Source organism: Fukomys damarensis, unplaced genomic scaffold (genome assembly GCF_012274545.1).
Source record: "Fukomys damarensis isolate Sample0158 unplaced genomic scaffold, DMR_v1.0_HiC HiC_scaffold_16, whole genome shotgun sequence".
Taxonomy (NCBI): Eukaryota; Metazoa; Chordata; class Mammalia; order Rodentia; family Bathyergidae; genus Fukomys; species Fukomys damarensis.
In genome coordinates, this window is record NW_022900928.1 from 84579750 (window position 1) to 84597223 (window position 17474).

The window sequence follows — 17474 nt, forward strand, 5'->3', positions numbered from 1 at the left end:
AAAAAAGAAAGGTTCAATCTCTAGTACTACCAAATATAAAAATAAATTAAGATTACCTATCAAGTCTTGCTATGAGAGAAACCTGCCTGGTCCCTGCCCCCACCCCCCAATCAATGCACTTAGCTATCTGAATATGACCGAAATACAAACCAACCTTGGATCAAAAAGTGACCTCAACAATGATACCTAAGGCCATGGACCACAACATAACTTCACCACACTCCTGGCTTCCCATTACATCCGAAGTGCAGCCCTGCCCTGCAGGGCCTTGCTGGCGAGCCCGGCCCTCTCTCTCAGCACGTTAGCCTCCTCGGGACTCCGCTGGGCCTGCACGTGCCTCAGTAGGAAGTGGCTGATGAAGAGCTTCAGGCCCTCCCGCAGCACACTCAGCTTTGGGTTGTCAGACACCCTGCAAGGGAAATACACAGATGACATCAGGGCTAGGACAGGCTCCTGAGCTCACACATGCTGTGAGCAATGAGGAGTAAGCCAGTTTACTTTACTCATTTGTTCTTTGGGTGCTTAGGATCAAACCCAATGCCTGGGCCAGGCTAGGACAAGCACTTTACCACTGAGCTGCACTCTCACTCAAACCCCAGTTTCCTTTCAAACCTTTTTTTTAAAGGCAGGGTCTTGTTATGTTGCTCAGGATGGCGTCAAACTCCTGGGCTTGAACCATCATCCTGCCTCAGGCTCCTGAACAGCTGGGACAACAGGTATGTGCCATCACATTCACATCCAGTTTCTTTTTGAAGTAGAATCCTCAATTAAGACCTTCTTAAGGGTTGAGGACATGGCTCAGTGGTAGAAGTGTCCGCCTCCCATTCATGAGGTCCTGGGTTCAAGCCCCAACATTGCAAAACCTTAAAATACCATTACAAATCACTGCTAGTTTGCTCAGGCAAGTTTTATGGTTCTTAAATTTAATGCTTAAGATATGAGCTTATAGTTAAGTCTGAAATGACTAAGCTATACATAAAGTGCGGAACTGCTTTAACAAATCACCAGGAGTAAATAGTCTTATCTTCCCTTTACTATATGATGAAAACAAGCTGGGTAGAGCGGAGATTTAGCTCAGTGGTTCTGCCGCCTGCCTGGCAAGCACAAAGACCCAAGTTCGATACCCGGTACCAAAAAAAAAAAAAAAAAAAAAAAAAGAAAGAAAACAAGCTGGGTACATACCTTGAAAAAATTAGACTCAAGTCTTCAACTTCTGTTTCCATTAGCAGCATAGTTAACACTTTTCGTAAAAAGTGGACTCTGGGTTTGTCCAATTCACTGAATTCAACCACCTAGTCATCAGGAGACAGAAAATAAAGCCACATTGATGTACCCAACTCTTCCAATGATCTGTGAGTGTAGGAAGCAGGGGTAACACTTTGATCTGCCCTATTCCTCTATTCCCACTGTTAAAAATGAACAGCTAAAAAAAATCACACACACACAGCTGTGGGCAGTAAGCAGTACCACAAGAGCCCCCTCCATGACAGGCACTGGTCCTCAGCAGCCTGAGCCACATTCCCAGGACACAGCCTGACAGCCAGGGCCTGAAACACACAGCCTCTCCTTTCCCGGAAGTAACTAACCCATTGGTACGGCTCCCTACCCCCAGACACAGGAGAGACTGAGTCATACATACAAACCTCTCCTAGAAAGCTAAACCCAGAGTTAACTTGACATTCAGCAGTGGGACAGATCAATGTCCTACACTTACCACCCAGTGAATTCCACACCAAAGTGATAAAATCAGAGAAACTACAGGCATCAACATAGCTAATTTTAGTCCAGTGTGGTGGTGCACATCTATAATTCCAGCACTCAGGAGCTGGGGCAGGAGGATTGTCCTGAGTTTGAGGCCAGCCTGCACTATAAAGTGAGATTCTGTCTCAAAAAAACACAAACAAAAACAGAGGAAGGCCCTCCCAGGAGTGAGAAGACACTCAGGATTAAATACTGGGGGGGGGGGGCATGTATGCAGCAGAGCCAAGGGCGTCTCCAGACGTGTCACCCCAAGTGAGCTCCCTCTGCATGGTTCCCATCACCTGGGGTGGTGGCATGGCCCATTCCATACTGAGCTCCGCACACGAGTGAGCGGAAGGTACGACTTAGTCCAACGACGAGAGGACAATATATTTTTCATGCTCATGAAGACTAAGCATCCCTATTTTCCACACGCAGGACCCTAAGCCCAGCAAACATGAAAAGATTTGAGGAGCTTCTGAGAAGATGCTCTGATGAGGTGTGAAAGTGTAGGGCCACATCTATGGCCACCAAGCACGCTGCCCTGCAGGTCAAAGCCACCCGTCTCTGCCACTCACCCCTGACCCTCAGATTTCCCAGGATGGACTGGCTGCCTCAAGCCCACAACTGTCTCACAATTCCACCATACCCTCAAGGGGACACCTGGGTATCTGCAGTTCCTGGCTCCGAAGTCTCAAAACACAGTGACGGATGGGGAGATCATTTTAAAACACTCTACTCTGAGAACCCAGCAACACATCCCAATAATCCTGCTTCACTCTGTTCCCTACCCTGAGTGATGCAACCAAGACTCTGATGAGGGACAGCACACCGGCCTCAACCCAAAGCACATTCACTTAGATCAGTAGAAGCCATCACTGGCCTTCACAAGGTAAATTCATTCCATGTGTTACTTTTTCTTTTTCTTTTTCTTGAGACAGGGTCTCGCTATGTAGTTGAGATTGACCTGGAACTCACTACGTAGTCCAGGCTGGTCTCGAACTCACAGCAATCCTTCTGCCTCAGGCTCCTGAGTGCTGGGATTACAGGCGTGTGCCACCACGCCCAGCCCCATGTGTTACTTTGGATATTTCTACAATGGCTGACATTAAAAAGTTTTCAGAACCTCAGGAAATGCATTTGTCAAAATGTCAAATATAAACAATTATATTAACATTTCATTGCTTTAAATAATTTCATGCATCATACAAACCTTTAAAATGGAAAGTGGAAGAGACTTTGTCTTCAGTAAGTGTGCCACCAAGTGAACCAAATTCAAGAAATTGGTGGCTGGCAAATTTTCTAAGTCCCGAAATTTGTCCCAAATGCTGAATTGGAAAGTCATCTAATAACCAGTTAAAAAGAAGAACAAAGTTAAAGCGCAATAAGATTAGAATAAACCATTAAGAATGTAATCTACAAGTACTCTACTTCTTATTCACTTATTTCTAATATCCTAAAAATCACAACTTTTAGGGAAAGGAACCCCCCTGTCCTCTCCTCTAGACAGGACTGGAAATAGCTCCACCAACATCGTCCTCCTGCTGCCTCCCCCTTCTAATTAAGTTACCACAAAGCACCCAGAGAAAGGCTGTCTCTGCAGGAGTTGGTGTTAACAGTGCTAGAAACGTCCACTTTACCTGGCCATGACACTGCACACTTCTGTGACAGAACAAGGTGACGACCTTCACTATCTCCACCCCTCCATGAAGGTGGACCTGGCTACCACTTGGGACCACTCCCTGTGGTCAGGACATTGGTGTTAAGGCCATGAGCAGGGCACAGGTTACCTGGAATCGCCTCTCATATCCGCAGAACTTGCTGGCCAAGAAGGCATAGAAAGGGTTGTAGGTTTTCTCCTGTAGGCAGCAGTCCATGAGCACGTGGATGATCTCTCGTTCCTGCTGGTCCTTTAGTCCGAGCCTGCACACAGGAGCAGCCAGCACAAGTGAAATCTCTCAGAGGCCTTAAAGGGAGGTGGTGGCAGCCACAGACAGGGCCACAGCCCTGACTCCAACTGGCCTGGTAGGATTTTTTCCAACATGGCAAAATGTTGGAGGGCACAATATGACCCACAAGCTCTATGCGAGCCATGAAAGCATATATGACTGGAGTCCATTAGCAGGACTCAACCATGTGCACCCTAAATTCAGGTTCTGGCTGAGGCAGTTCTTATAGAGAAAACAACAGCATCAGGAGCCATCATCACAATAGAAATAAAGTTCCATTGCACCAAACCCATGCCCCTCTTCAGCTAGCATTCCCCCAGAATGCTGTCTATCTTGTCCTTCTAGCTCCACCGCTGCCAGAACATCACACAAACAGCCATAAGGCAATCACCCATGCCCGAGGGTCCTGGTCTTTTCTCCTATACTGCACAATGTGACCCCCCCAACCCACTGGCTTCTTTGTTCTTCCCAAGTTAGGCCATGAGGGATACGTACAGTTTCTGGGGATTATAAACAACTCTGCTCTCTGTGTGTATGTGCTACAGATGGAAGCCAGGGCTTCACGCCGATACTAAGTAAGCTCATTACCACTGAGCTACATCCCAGCTCATCTGAAGATCATGATGAATAAAAATGGGGGGGCAATGTTAATAGACATCAGGTTTTGCTTTTGTTTTTTTGAGACAGGGTCTCGCTATGCAGTTCAGGCTGGTCTTGAACGCATGGTGATCTTCCTGCCTGTGGCTCCTGAGTAACAGTGAAAGGACTTCCTAAAACACATGCTGGGCATATCCACACTCCCTGAAGTACAGCCACATGGAGGTGGGCACATCAGGACCCAGGAGCATTGGCAAACAGCCAGGTACTGTCAGAGGACTTGGGGCTTCCAGCCAGTAAGGTCCTCTAGCTTGGAAGACCCCACTCTCCCTTACCTGAATCCCAATATAAACTGTTTTCCTCATATTTCCTTCTGAGTCTGAAGCACATAAAGGAAAATGACATCACAGTGTTTAGAAGTATTTTGTAGAAGTAAGCAGGTATCTAAAAATTTATCAAAACTATAAAACCAATACTTTGATGTTTTAAGTTTCAGAAAGAACACCAGACATGGGGGATGCTCACCTGTAATCCTAGCATTTGGGGAGGCCAAGGAGAGGAGGAGGATCACAAGTTCAAGTTCAGCCTAGAGAGCTTAGTGACTTTAATAAGAACCTCAAAAAGTATGAAAGGGTTGGGAGATAGCTAAATGGGAAGGTCTGGGGCTCAATCCCCAATAACACTGAAAAAGAAAAAAAATCAGAATGCTACTTTTACTATGAAGGTTTCTACATCTCCAAGCATCTCTAGATAATCATCAGCCACTGAAGTAGTACCTAGTGACTGAGCCCTCAAATCTTGGTACTGTGTGTACAGTGCTGGGGACCTATCAGGGGCTCAGCAGGGACACATGGCCCCCCAGGGACAGACCAGGAAAAGCCCTTGTTAACCAGTCATCCAAACACACACACCAAATAACACCTGATTTTTAGCAGGTGGAGATGTTCACACAAATGCTTACTTGAGCAGTTTTTCAAAGGCATCCAGAAAATCCTCACTGGTCATCACTGTGCAGAATATGTTCCTCCTAACGTCTGTGTTCATTCTCTGCTTCCGGGCAAGCTCCAGAATCTTTGCACTCACCTGGGAGGAAAGTGTAGGACCTGTGAAGTCTGGATAGCTGTTTCCAGAGGAGCACCACGCTGGGCCTGGCCCTGTGAACAGCCCCACACTAGGGAAACACAGCCGAGAAGAGCCCAGGAGAAGAGAGAGCTGGGCCGGAGATTGCGTGGGAGGGTGGTTCAGAGGTGAGGTTCAGCTAAGGGATGACTAGACATGGGGAGCTAGACCCACCAAGGTTGACCAGGTACAGGCCATGAGGGGAAGAGGAGGACATCTGGGCCATGTGTGGGTATCAACTAATGGACTGGAACCCACGTCTCCTGGGCAACACACATCCTGTCTCAGGAATGGGCCTTTTGGAGATGAACACTCGACTTTCACTGCACTCCGAGATCTTTGTACCACGTGTTTTGGGACCTTAAAGAATTCTTTAAGGTGCTGGGTGTAGTGGCAAATGCCTGTAATCCTAGCACTCCGGAGGTGGAGGTAGAGGCAGGAGCATCACTACGCTGCATGATTGAGGCCAGCCTAGGCTACACAGTGAGTTCAAGGTCAGCATGGAATACAAAGCAAGACCCTGTTTCAAAAACAAACAGGACCAGGGATTTAGCTCAGTGGTGCCAAGCACTAGGTCCTGAGTTAGATCCCTGGTATCAAAAAACAAACAAACTCTTTAAGGAGAAAAAAAAGCTGAACAAACAGTATCTTCTTTGTTTTGTTTTAAGATGGGGCCTCAGTATATCACCCAGGGTGGCTTTGAACTCCTGGGCTCAAGTGACTTCTGCCTTAGCCCCTGGAGTCTTGGACTACATGTAGGCACCCCTGAACCTGCTTTAAATTGTGTCTTACTAAGCACCAGCCATTTCCACAAAGCCTTTCAGATCTATACTCATGCAGGAGCAACACAGAGCTCCCCCAGGGAGAGCTGGACACAGATGAGGCAGCCCAAACTGTACCGTTCCCGCAAGTGGCCTCTGTGGGGCTGCATGATGACTGTTGTCAATCATCGGGACCCCACTCCATGCGGACCCCATGATCCACCAACGACCGGTCTGCTCAGCATTCAGGATGCCCTCCCAGGAGATGCGGAGCTGAGTCTCAGAGCCAGAGCTGGCATTGCGCACCTGGTGAAGTAAAGCCCAGGTGAGAGCTTCCCCCAGCCACATTCTGTTTGCCCTCTGCATGTCCCAGTGTTGATGATAGCATTTTTCTGGAGTATGAGGATGCTGTGGTCCTAGGACTGCTGGCCTGCCTGGGACAATGCCAGAGCAAGCAGGAAGAACCCCGCATTTTGTCCATGTGGGGGACAAATGCATGTCCACTGAAAGATGTCATGAAAGAACCTGACAGATACCATGGTCTTGGGAATAGAGCTCTGCCAGAACTGATGCCACATGACAAAGGCCTGATAAGCCCCACCCTGCTGGCCTCCTGGGCTCAGGTGGGGCCTGGCTGCTCAAGGAGCCTCCAGGGGACCTAATGCACCACCTGTGTCCAGCAACCCTTACCATGCTCCAGTGCAGGTGGGTAGCCAGACCCAGACCCCACCAAGGAAAACCCACAGCTCCCACCCGACTTCTGCACACAGGACACAGCCCCACCCTGCAGATGCTGTTGTTCCCTCATTTTCTCAGCATGCCCACATGACACAGAGACTCAAGACAGACCACAGCGGGCAAACACTGACCAGTGCCCTCTGCAGCTTCCTCAGCCTCTCCACTGGCTCTGGGTCATAGCCTGGGATCTTGCGCATGTCATTGTTCTTTAATGCCAGCATTATCTCCAGCATAAACCGAATCTTAAAAAAAAAAAAAAAGGAAAAACAAAACCCGGTCATCCCAAATTATCTATGCAGCTGATCACTCAACTTGTAGACGTCCAGGTACTTTGATTTACTATTTCAAAAGCAGAGTTCGATGTCTTTCCAGATCTGCACAGTCCTTGCACATCCTCCTGTCCACCTTAAGGGGGACCTGGCCTTTCCCTTCCTTCAGCCTGCTTCCCACTAAGCCAGGTCACTTTGGACTCCTGTGACACTCCTCCCTCCCCAGTCCACATAGCAGCAGAAATGCCACGAAAAGGGAGTGGCACCAGTGGAATCCTCTAGGTGCTCAGGATAATCTCCTGCCCCAGGATAAGCATGTACCCACTCCCCACCCATGTCCCCCTCCCCACCTGTCCTTGTCCTAAACAAGCTGTACCCTGCCTTCCCTTGGGGCCCCTTAGGTACGAACATACCTCATCCTCAGAACAGCAAACAAGGTCAAAGCTGAGGGAACCTATTTTATAGGTGGACAAACTAAGGCTGAAAAGATGCAGGCTCTGCTGCTTTCCAGGGGCAAAGCCACACATCTGGGAAAAGCCAGAGGCTGATACCCAGGTAGGCCCCAGGGCCTCCATAAGAGCATTTCCTGAATAATGTTAAGTAGGCTGACTTTTAAATTCACAAAATTACTACTGGGCATGGTGGTCCATGCCTGTAATCCTAGCACTTGGGAGGCTGAGGCAGGAAGACTGAAACAAGTTGAGTCCAGCTTGGACTATACACTGAGGCTGTGCCTCAAAAAAACCTAAAAACAAATAAATTAATAAAAATTCATGAAATATTGATTGGGGTTCTTATAAATAAACAAGGTGAGCTGAGAGATTAAAGATGAACTGCAGCTGGGGGTGGTGGCACACACTTGTAATACTTTGGAGGCCAAAGATGGAAGGCCAAAAGCTTGAGCACAGAATAAGACTATCTCAAAATAAAATACAAAGAGGGATGGAGATGTAGATCAGCACTGCCTAGGTTCAATCCCTGTTCTACCACCACAAAAAAAGTAAAACCACAGAAGTAGCTAAGGCTGGGTAAGGTCCAAGGAGGCCCAGAATTGTGAGGAAGTAAAAGAGTAGTATTTACCCTACACACTTATTTTTTTAAGCTCTGGCGAGTCTGTGTCAAGTGACTCTCATACCCTGGTCCGGTCCTGAAACATGCTGCCTGCAGTGCTGGCTTTGGCCTGGGCCTCGGTGATCAATTCCTTAAGTGACGAAGCATCGTCTTTTCTCAATGAGAAGCCTACGTTCTTCAGCATCAACAGAATCAGCTCGATGTCTTTTTCTGTGAAAGTTCCTATCAGCTTCTTTAAAACGTCAAAGATGAGGAGTGACTGGACTACGTGGAAGTTGTACAAGTGGGCAACAATGGTGATCAGGTTGTCACTCTCCTTCCCCTCGCCTCCCCTGTGATAGGCATCATCAAACCTCCTCACCACGGCTTCCAGGAAGCATGCGCCAACCTGAATGGGCAAGAGAGGTGCATCATCACACTGTCACTGGGACTTCTGCTTCAAACTCAGCACTTCTAAAGTAACATGAAACCTGTACATGAGGCAGGATGTGCACTAGATGGGGCAAGACAGATGCTCCTAGGAGGCACAGCCTGCAGCAACTCCAGCATGATTTATAACAATTACAGATGACAACACTACTTTTTTGGCCAGCAGCCATTGTGGTTGCTTGGAAAAATAAACTTAAAAAAAAAAAATTTTTTTAAATGTTGTGAAAAACATATCCATATCTCTAAAATGCTCTATACCTAACACCACTCATTTCTCAGAAGCCTTTTTCCAGATTTTCCCTCCAAGTTAGTTCTTATAAGGAAGTGATATAAGTAACATCCAAAGTTCAAAAATGACAACACATTGAGTGGCATCCCAGACTCCAAACAGGCAGGTACTTCATCCCTGAGGTCAGAAGCATGGCACATGAGCTCTCAACTTCACACAGGGGGTCCGCACCCTGCCACACACATGCCCCTCAGGGGACTGGTAGGTAAGCCAGGATGTGGCTGAGGGGACAGGAGCAGGCCAGGACCTGGAATGGGCCTCAGAAAGCCAGGCAAGGTCATTGTGGTGTTGCCTTTGTGCCGCTCTGGCACATCCTGTTCCACTGCCCATGTGCGCACTGGGGTAGGATCTTCTGAAGCAGGTGGTCCTCGGCAGGTCCACGACCATCTCTTTTCACTCTCAAAATGGAGTCAATGAAACTCAAAAGCAGAAATGGTAATTATCAGTTCTGCTGGTGTAACTGTTATGTCACCATTTTCTCTCTAATCTCAGCTCAAATTGACACTGGAGGGAGGAGACTGCAACAGGGTCGCTGATGTGACGTTTTCAGTCCAGCTGGGAGACAACAGCTTGAATAAGCAGCTACAGTGGACTGGGGATAAAGAATTTGGATAGCAGCGTGACACCAAGCAGATTGGTAGGGTGTGGCTTGTCGCTGCATATGAAAGATAAATGGCCCTGTTTCCCAGGTGTTTGGTGGTCTGGGCAACCAGAAAATACCCAGGGAGAAGCAGGTGAGAGGGGCTGGATAAAACCTGTTGAACTCTTATTGGACCAAGGGACATCAGGTAACATGGGTGCAAAGCCATAAGCAGTGGTGGGTGCTTTGGGAGGGTGAGCTCTGCCAGGCAGGTTGGGGCACAACAAGGACAGGCAGCCAGCATTGCTAGGTTGCAAAAACTAACAGCAGAAGAATTCAGAAAAAGGCAACAGATCAGCAGAGACAGCTGACTTCCTGAAGCCTGCTCCCATAGTCTGGACACACTATTATTTACGGGCCAACTAAACTTAACCTTAAATTCCCAATTCAAGCCCCTTCACTTAATATAAACCTGAAGACTCTTAACTCCTAGTACGACTATCATAGCAAGAAAATTTCAGGCACAAGATAGACAGACAGAAAGACACAAAGACTTTTAGGGGTGCTGAAGGTTGAACACAGGATCTCATGCATGCCAAGCAAATGCTCTACCATTGAGTTACGTCCCCAGCTTACAGGCAACTGCCCCCACCAGGCATTTTCAACACACAGATTTATGCCAAAATGTACACTAAAAATATGAATAAAAGTCACACAGCTAAAACTTAAGCATGTACATTAATTGATGTGAGAACACTAACATAAATTTACATAGATACATTTAGTGACTTATAAAACCAATTCAGCAGCTGCTACTGTGACCGTTAGCACATTTTCCCTTCGTGAACTCCTATGAGGGATTTTTCTCAGTATAGCATTGAAACAAGTTTAATGGAACCAGCATCCTGAGAGCTTGTCATACCTGGCAGAAGTTTTAGTGGATGTCATTAGCTAAGTACTGTAATGACTTCCTCTCGGAACAAGACATCTCATTGTCCTTCGTGCTATTAGCAAAGGTCTAAATGAGAAAGAGGACCAATAATCTCATGTTTTCAAATCAAGTAAATTCCTGATGTGCTGCGGACAGTCAGGGTCTATGACTTTTCCATAATTCATTAAAATACTGTCTATACTAAAATCATGTTCATTATTAAGTCACTGAAGTGTGATCTAAGAGGATGGGGATGTACTAAACCGGCCACACACAGCATTGAATTACAGCAATCACAGGCAACGGGAAATCTGTCCAGTCTTCCATTATGCTCGGTAATGGCCAGAAAATGAACTCGTGTTCATGTGGGAAAAACAATATGGACCTTTGAATAAAAAAAAAAAATCACTCCAAAAGAGCGAGTCCCACAGTGGCTGGTGCAGGTTTTCCACCACAGATCAGGAGATACTGGGTAGTCTTATGCCCAGAAACCATGGGTCTAGAGTGCCCGCCTCCTGCCCCGTTTCCTTGTCTGCAAGTCTTATAGCCTCACATCTTTCCAAATATTACCACAATGAGACCACTATTAGAAAAGAAAAACAGGGTTCAGAGGACTAGAACATCAGCTAAATCTGCAGTGGAGGGAAAAGCTGGCCAGGAAAGGGGAGGAAGAGCAGAATCTGAGCAGGAGCATTTCCTTCCTTACGAGAAGCAGGTGAATGAATGTCTGAGTGACAGTGAGGGCAGACTGTGGGCTGGCCCCTTCTCTATACCTGTCACAAGTGCTAAGTGACACCCTTGAGCCCTGAGATGCGCCAGTACCTCGATTCCGACTGTTTGGTGCAGAATGCTGACCAGGAGGATGTGCTCCATCATCAGCCGGCTGGGCATGGCTGAGGAGGTAACACAGGCATCCATGAGGGTGGCAGTCAGCGTATCGCTCATGTCCTTCCTGCTGTGGGCCATGTATAGTTCCTCCAGCTGCCCACTTATGAATGCCATGTTGGGCTCACTTAGCCTGTGGAGGGGTGTGAACATGGAGAGCAACAGTGCTTCACACTAGGGACCATTTTCTAGTTCAACTAAAAACTGAGAACTTATTAATACCATCAACATACCCTACTTTTATGTACTTCTGACCTAGGAAAAACTCTTACCTTGCCACAATAACTCAGTGTACAATGCCCATCACCACTTAATACTCTGCAATTTCAAAAATACCTGTCTTCAGCTGACATTCAGCCAGCAAAGCACACACTGGATTCTCAGTAAGTCTGCAAGAACTTACATGAGGACACCCTCCAGGTACCCTGATCTGCTACCCCAAGGTAAGGACCATCCTTAAGTAGAGCTGCTTGGAAAAATGCTAATTTCCCCATGTTTTGAGTGGCACAAACATCCTGGCTTCCTACACTGAGCTCATCTGTAGGAGAGGATGAGCAGACTGAGAAAGACAACTCACGGTATACTCGTGCTTATACTGAACCAATCCTCTATAAACAGCGCACCACTATGTGATAAAATTCCAGCATACTCCACGAAAAGTACATTTGGGTTTTAATTATAAAGAAGTAAAAAACAACTCAAGGGGAAAAGGGGTGAGTGAAACATAAAGGAGTAGTACAAGAGCTTGGTCGGGATAGAACAATTCTATACAAATCTTCATGTGATAAAACTGCACAGGATTTTACATACACATGCGCATGCATGCACACAAACGCACACACACACAACCCAAAACCAGAACAAGTTCCAGGGGTTGTGTGTCATCTCCCCACTGTTTTTAATTGTATTCTAGCCACAGAAAATGTTACTAACTGGGGGATCCAGGTGGTGACATGCAGGTCCTCAGTGTGAACCTGGAATTATTTCTGAGTAAGTTAAATAACAAAAAAGCAATACATACTTGAAACTTAGGAAAACAAGGTAAGGTGCTGGAAGTCAGGGTAGAGGTCACCTTTACAGGGCTCAAGAAAGGGGAATGGGGGTGGGATTCTGAGGGAGGGTAATGGAAGAACTGCAGAAGGGTGTTGGGGCATGAGGTTGTGTCCAAGCAGCTTCCAATCAAACTTCTGGACAATAAGAAATGCAGGCACATGAGTAGTGACCAGCGGGATGGAAGACCACATTCCCCATCAGTGAGTCTGGACTTTGGCCAGGACCTCTCCTACTGTTCCTGGTGTGACTCAGAAGCCCTGCGCCTACCTCTGCAATCCTCACAATAACCATGTGAGCCCAAGGGCTGCATTCGGACACTGAGGGGACTCACAGTACAAAACAACTGTGTGTGATCTCATTAAGGTATGAGTCTGGGCACATCAGGACAGGAACACAAAGGATCCCAAAGTGGCTGGTATTGTAATTCTGGGTCAGTGTCTGTATTTTCAGAAGCACAATATCTCTTAAAGTGACAGAACTATGGAAGGTTACCTGTTGATGAGGCCTTTGACCTGTTTCTTCAGTCTTTCCAGTTCTGCCTTCTTGTGGACATTGACCGTCTCCTGGGCACACCTCACCTGAGGCTGGACATCCTTTTCACTACTTTCACAAAGGCTCTCCTTGAAGAGAGAGAATAAATTGCAAATAACTGACCCTGGCCAAATCCCATTTTTGCCCTTGCTTTATGCACATTTAAATAGTAAAATCCCAAGAACTAGCCGTAGAACTACTGATCACTGCTGTTTAACATCATGAGGGTCCCACTGAGAGCTCAGCAGGTTCCAGAAGGCCCTGTTCCCACTCCACCCCCAACACTGTACGGTGCTCTGCTCCCCACTATTCGGAAGGACCTCCCAGAGGACCTGGGACTGTCTGCATTATACCTGATGAGATGCGTCCTCATCCTCTAAACTCTTATGTTTCAAATCTTCATCTTCTGCAAAACGGACCCTCTTCCTCCCTGTCCTCTTCCGCGCCCTGCCTTCCACTTCTTCACTGAGTTCTGGGTCCACACCCTCATCCGAGTCCTCCTCCACATTTTCGACCTCATCCTCTGTGGGATGCGCTTTCCCCTTCGAGTTCTCCTCGCACTCGGAGTCGCCGTCGCTATCCGGAGGTATTTCGGCTTCACCGCTCTCCTCTCCCTCTTCGTACTCCTCACCGCTGCTCACGTACAGACCGCTGCCGCCAGTCCCGGGCTCCAGGACCCCCAAGATGTAGTCCAGCCCGTCGCGCGTGAAGCTCAACGGCACGGAGCTGCCGTTGCCCTTTTTTTTGCGCTTGTTCAGGCCAAGGCAGCGCTCCAGCTTCCGGATCTCGCGGTCCTCCTCCTCGTTGGCCGCTAGCAGAGCCCGCTTCCGGGCAAAGGAGGTGACCGACGGTTCGGTCTTCCCTGGGCGAGCCTCGGCCTTGAGAGAGGGACCTTTAGTCCGGGTAGCCTTGGCCTTACTGTGGGCCGAGGGCGCTGGGGCCAGAGGACCCTTGACTTCGACTTTGTTGTGGTACTGGGCGGCCTCGGCCTCTTGGGCCCTGACAGGAGGGCTGGCGCTGTCCTCCTCGCTGATCGGCCCCGGTCCCCCTCGCCCGCTGCAGGCGGCGCGCCTTCCGCAGCTGCCGTTTCTCCCTTCGCAGCTCCTTTCGGCTCTTCTTTCCAAGAGGCCTGGAACGCACCGCTGCGCCGCGCCCCTCAAAGCCCCCGGGAGGCTGGCCCTCGGAGGTGGCCTGTACGAACCCCTCCACGGCCAGCTTGAGCCGCTTCAGAGATCCCTTCCCGCCAGGCCTACGACTGCAGAGTTTCAGGTGGGCCCCACGCCTGCGGACACGGTGTGCCAACTTCGCGGATGCCGCCATCTTTGGGGAAGGACTAGCGCACAACTTCCGGATGGGGCGGGACTTCCGAATGAGCACCAAGGCTATGTAGAGCTGGGCGAGTGGCGCTCCCTGCTGGTCGGAGGGCAGCAGTAGTGGACAGTTCCTTGAAAAAATGAGACCCTTGCCGACCTAGGTGGAGACCTGTTCGGGAAGGTGCGTATCGGGGTGTACCTCCAGACGTGTGTGCACCGGCGGCACGCATGTGTGCCCGCAGCATCTGCTGCTGTTGAAGCCTCATCTCCCTGTTTGTTAGAATGAGCAACACTGCCGTCTACAATATGTAGTGTATACAGTGTGGTTTCGATGTGAGCAGGCTGAGTCAGGGAGCCTCAGTGCAGTCACGCGTGTGGAGGTGGGGTGCAGTGTCTACCAGCCCAGAAAGCTAGGCGAGAGGCAGAGCGCCGATTCTGTCTGTGAGGCCCACAGGGAACCAGCCTGCCACATAACTTTGAATTTCTGGCCTCCAAATAGAGACAATAAATTTTTTTCCTCCTTTTGTTTATTTATTGAGTCAAGTTTTTTTTCCTTTTTAATTGAGTTTATTGGTACATTTTAGGGATACAGTACAGTTACATTTATTGTTAGGATCTTGTACCTTTACATGACAGATCTTGGTTCTCATTTTCTCCCCTTGTCCCTGCCCTCCTTTCACCCCTCCTCCCCTCCCCATTTACAACCGCTTTATTTCCATCTTTTCATTTTCTCACATTTTTTCTTTTCCCTTATTACCCTTCCCCTACCCATCCCACCTTCCCTACACCTTTAGACCTTGTCTTCCCATTTATTGAGTCAAGTTTTGTAATGGATTCTAGGCTGGCCTTGAACTCGAGGCAGTCCTCCTGCCTCAGCCTCCCAACTGCTAGGAATACAGATAAGTGCCACCGTGCCTGGCTTCCTTCTCTTTTCTTTGCTTTTTCCCTTTCCCCTCCCTAGGCCACCTGGAGACAGTACATTTTTGGTGCTTTATGCCACTCCATTTATGGTCCTTTGTTATGGGTCAGTTTGTACTAGGACACGACTGCAGCCCACATCTAATTTGTTTCCTGGTTTCTTTGTCTAGTTTCCATCCTCCCAGGTCTGTTTCCCCCAAGGCTGCCCTTCAGCTTCTCAGAAGCCCTCTATGAACTTCCAGCTCTCCATACAGACTCCAGTCTTCAAGTCTTTTAAAGATGTTTTTTGATGTTTGCCAACTTGTCAGCTCTAACAGGTAACTCATTATTTTAATTCCTTTTTTTTTTTGTTTTTTGAGACAGGGTCTCACTATGTAGTTGAGACTGACCTGGAACTCACTATGTAGCCCAGGCTGATCTTGAACTCTTAGCAATTCTCCTGCCTCAGCCTCCCGTGTGCTGGGATTACAGGTGTGCGATGCCACGCCCTGCTTTAGTTCTTCTTGAAAGCATCATTTCAGATATCTAATGACAATTTATGTTTCTTTTTGATTCTGACTGTGGCCCATGTTCCTTGTAAATTTTTAAATTAATTTTTAATAGGAAATGTGCTGTATGCATTGAATACAGAATGCAAAGGTAGGAAAGAGTTGTAATGAAAGAGCCAGTTTGTCCTATCCTGGCTGCCATGCGCCTCGTTCCCTTCAGGAAACAGTAACATTATATCTTCAGCGATCTCCAAATAGACTCCAGGGTATTCCCTGTTTTATCATATACACTGTTCCACATCTTAGAGTTTTTGTTTTCTGTGTGTTTTACTCAACAACAGAGCAGCTGCTGGCATACTTTCCTACCCTACCATGTTCTGGGTTAGCTCAGAGTCCTCTGTCAACATAGCAGCCAGTGATCAGTGGCACGGCTCACTGCCAGCTCAGGGAGCAACTCCTGGCTCTGCTGCCCTTGCCGCCTTGCTTTTCTGACCCTGTTCATGCTCCTCTCCTCCAAGTTCCCTGGGATTCTGACCCCAGTCTTTGTCCTCTAGCTGAACAATACTGCCACCCTCTACAGGATGACACCAACCCCTGGTCCTCTGGACCCTGTCTCTGTGGCCTGTACCACCTGCCCTGCCATGTACACTGACTCCTCACTGCTGCAAGACAAGCTGCACCAGAGCTCTCCTCTTCTGGATTTAATATAGACAGTACAATTAGGAGGTACAGAACTGCTCCCCTATACTCACCAGAGCCTGGGCATTGCGCCAGCACCAACCTCTCTGATTTTGTGATAAGGCCCACTACCTAGAGGCAGAGATAAGAATAAAAAAGACCCCTAGAAATTTCAAATTTCAGACCAGGATGCATGGGCGCCAGACCTGCCAGCATGACCTGCAAAAATCTTTCTTCACCTGGAGCTCATTGAAGGTTAATGTATGTGGGCTGTGTCTCATGATGCATTCAATTATAATAGAGTGGATTATGGGGAAGGGCATGTGCAGTAGACTCAGCACCTTGTCAATCATGCTGTAAAGTATGCTCTGAAAGACCCCATGGGAGTTACCCTCCATCTAGCACATTTTAAATTCTTAAATCCAATGAGCTGGTGTGAGCTCAGAGCATACTTCCATCTGATTAAGCTTTACTGCTGTTTTCTTATCACTGCCTGCCACGTCTAATTCTTTGTCACAGACAAGAACCTAGAAACCCTCAGGACCTGTCATCCATAGCAACACAAGAAAAGTATGTGGCCCTGTCTGTAAGGCTGGCCTTGGGTTGGATGAGAAGTAACTGAGTTAGCACATGCAGAGAGCACAGACCCAGCTGATCCGTGGGCAATCAGTGTTCAATAAGTGACATTCTTGCCAGCTGTTGTCAACATTGGTTATCAGTTATAGCACTGGCCCTCTTTGGACCCATCTGGGAACGAGAAGATGGAAAAGGAAGATGGGAAGAGGAAATCTCTGTGTCTGTGCTGTAGGAAGTGAAGTGCTGTGGATTCTGGAGGACAGGGGAGCCACTGTCCTGTCTTGGATAAGTACATACTTTGGAGGCTTAGTCTGAGCCATCTGTGTGACAGACTTGGGGGAGAGGGGCTATGCTTCACCAAAATCCTCATCCTTTAGGCCTTGTGTGCCATTCCAGCGAGGGCATTGGTCCCTACAGGAGCTGCCAGGCTATGGTCCACCCGTGTCCCCTAGTGCCCTGCTGCCCCTTGCCCATCCTGGCCCTGGGATGAGGGCTGTCTGTAGGAACAGCCTGGGGTGAGTGTGAAGGCCAGAGGGAGAGTGGAGGCTGGAGCCAGGAG

General features: G+C 48.2%; 1 protein-coding gene and 1 long non-coding RNA gene across 2 annotated transcripts in view; one reads left to right on the plus strand and one right to left on the minus strand.

Annotated features, from left to right (window-relative positions):
• Positions 1-14275, minus strand: Nom1 (nucleolar protein with MIF4G domain 1). Its single transcript, XM_010641602.3, is given in 12 exon segments — positions 1-409; positions 1183-1292; positions 2954-3085; positions 3531-3663; positions 5248-5369; positions 6305-6472; positions 7036-7146; positions 8309-8632; positions 11296-11491; positions 12904-13031; positions 13296-13883; positions 13885-14275. Coding segments are annotated over 12 exon segments (2565 nt in total). The 5' UTR covers positions 14263-14275; the 3' UTR covers positions 1-234.
• Positions 14173-17474, plus strand: part of LOC104874553 — an 18876-nt gene continuing 15574 nt past the window's right edge. Inside the window, exons 1-2 of the long non-coding RNA XR_783773.3 lie at positions 14173-14436; positions 15344-15490. This is a non-coding gene — a long non-coding RNA (uncharacterized LOC104874553). The remainder of the gene's footprint in view (positions 14437-15343; positions 15491-17474) is intronic.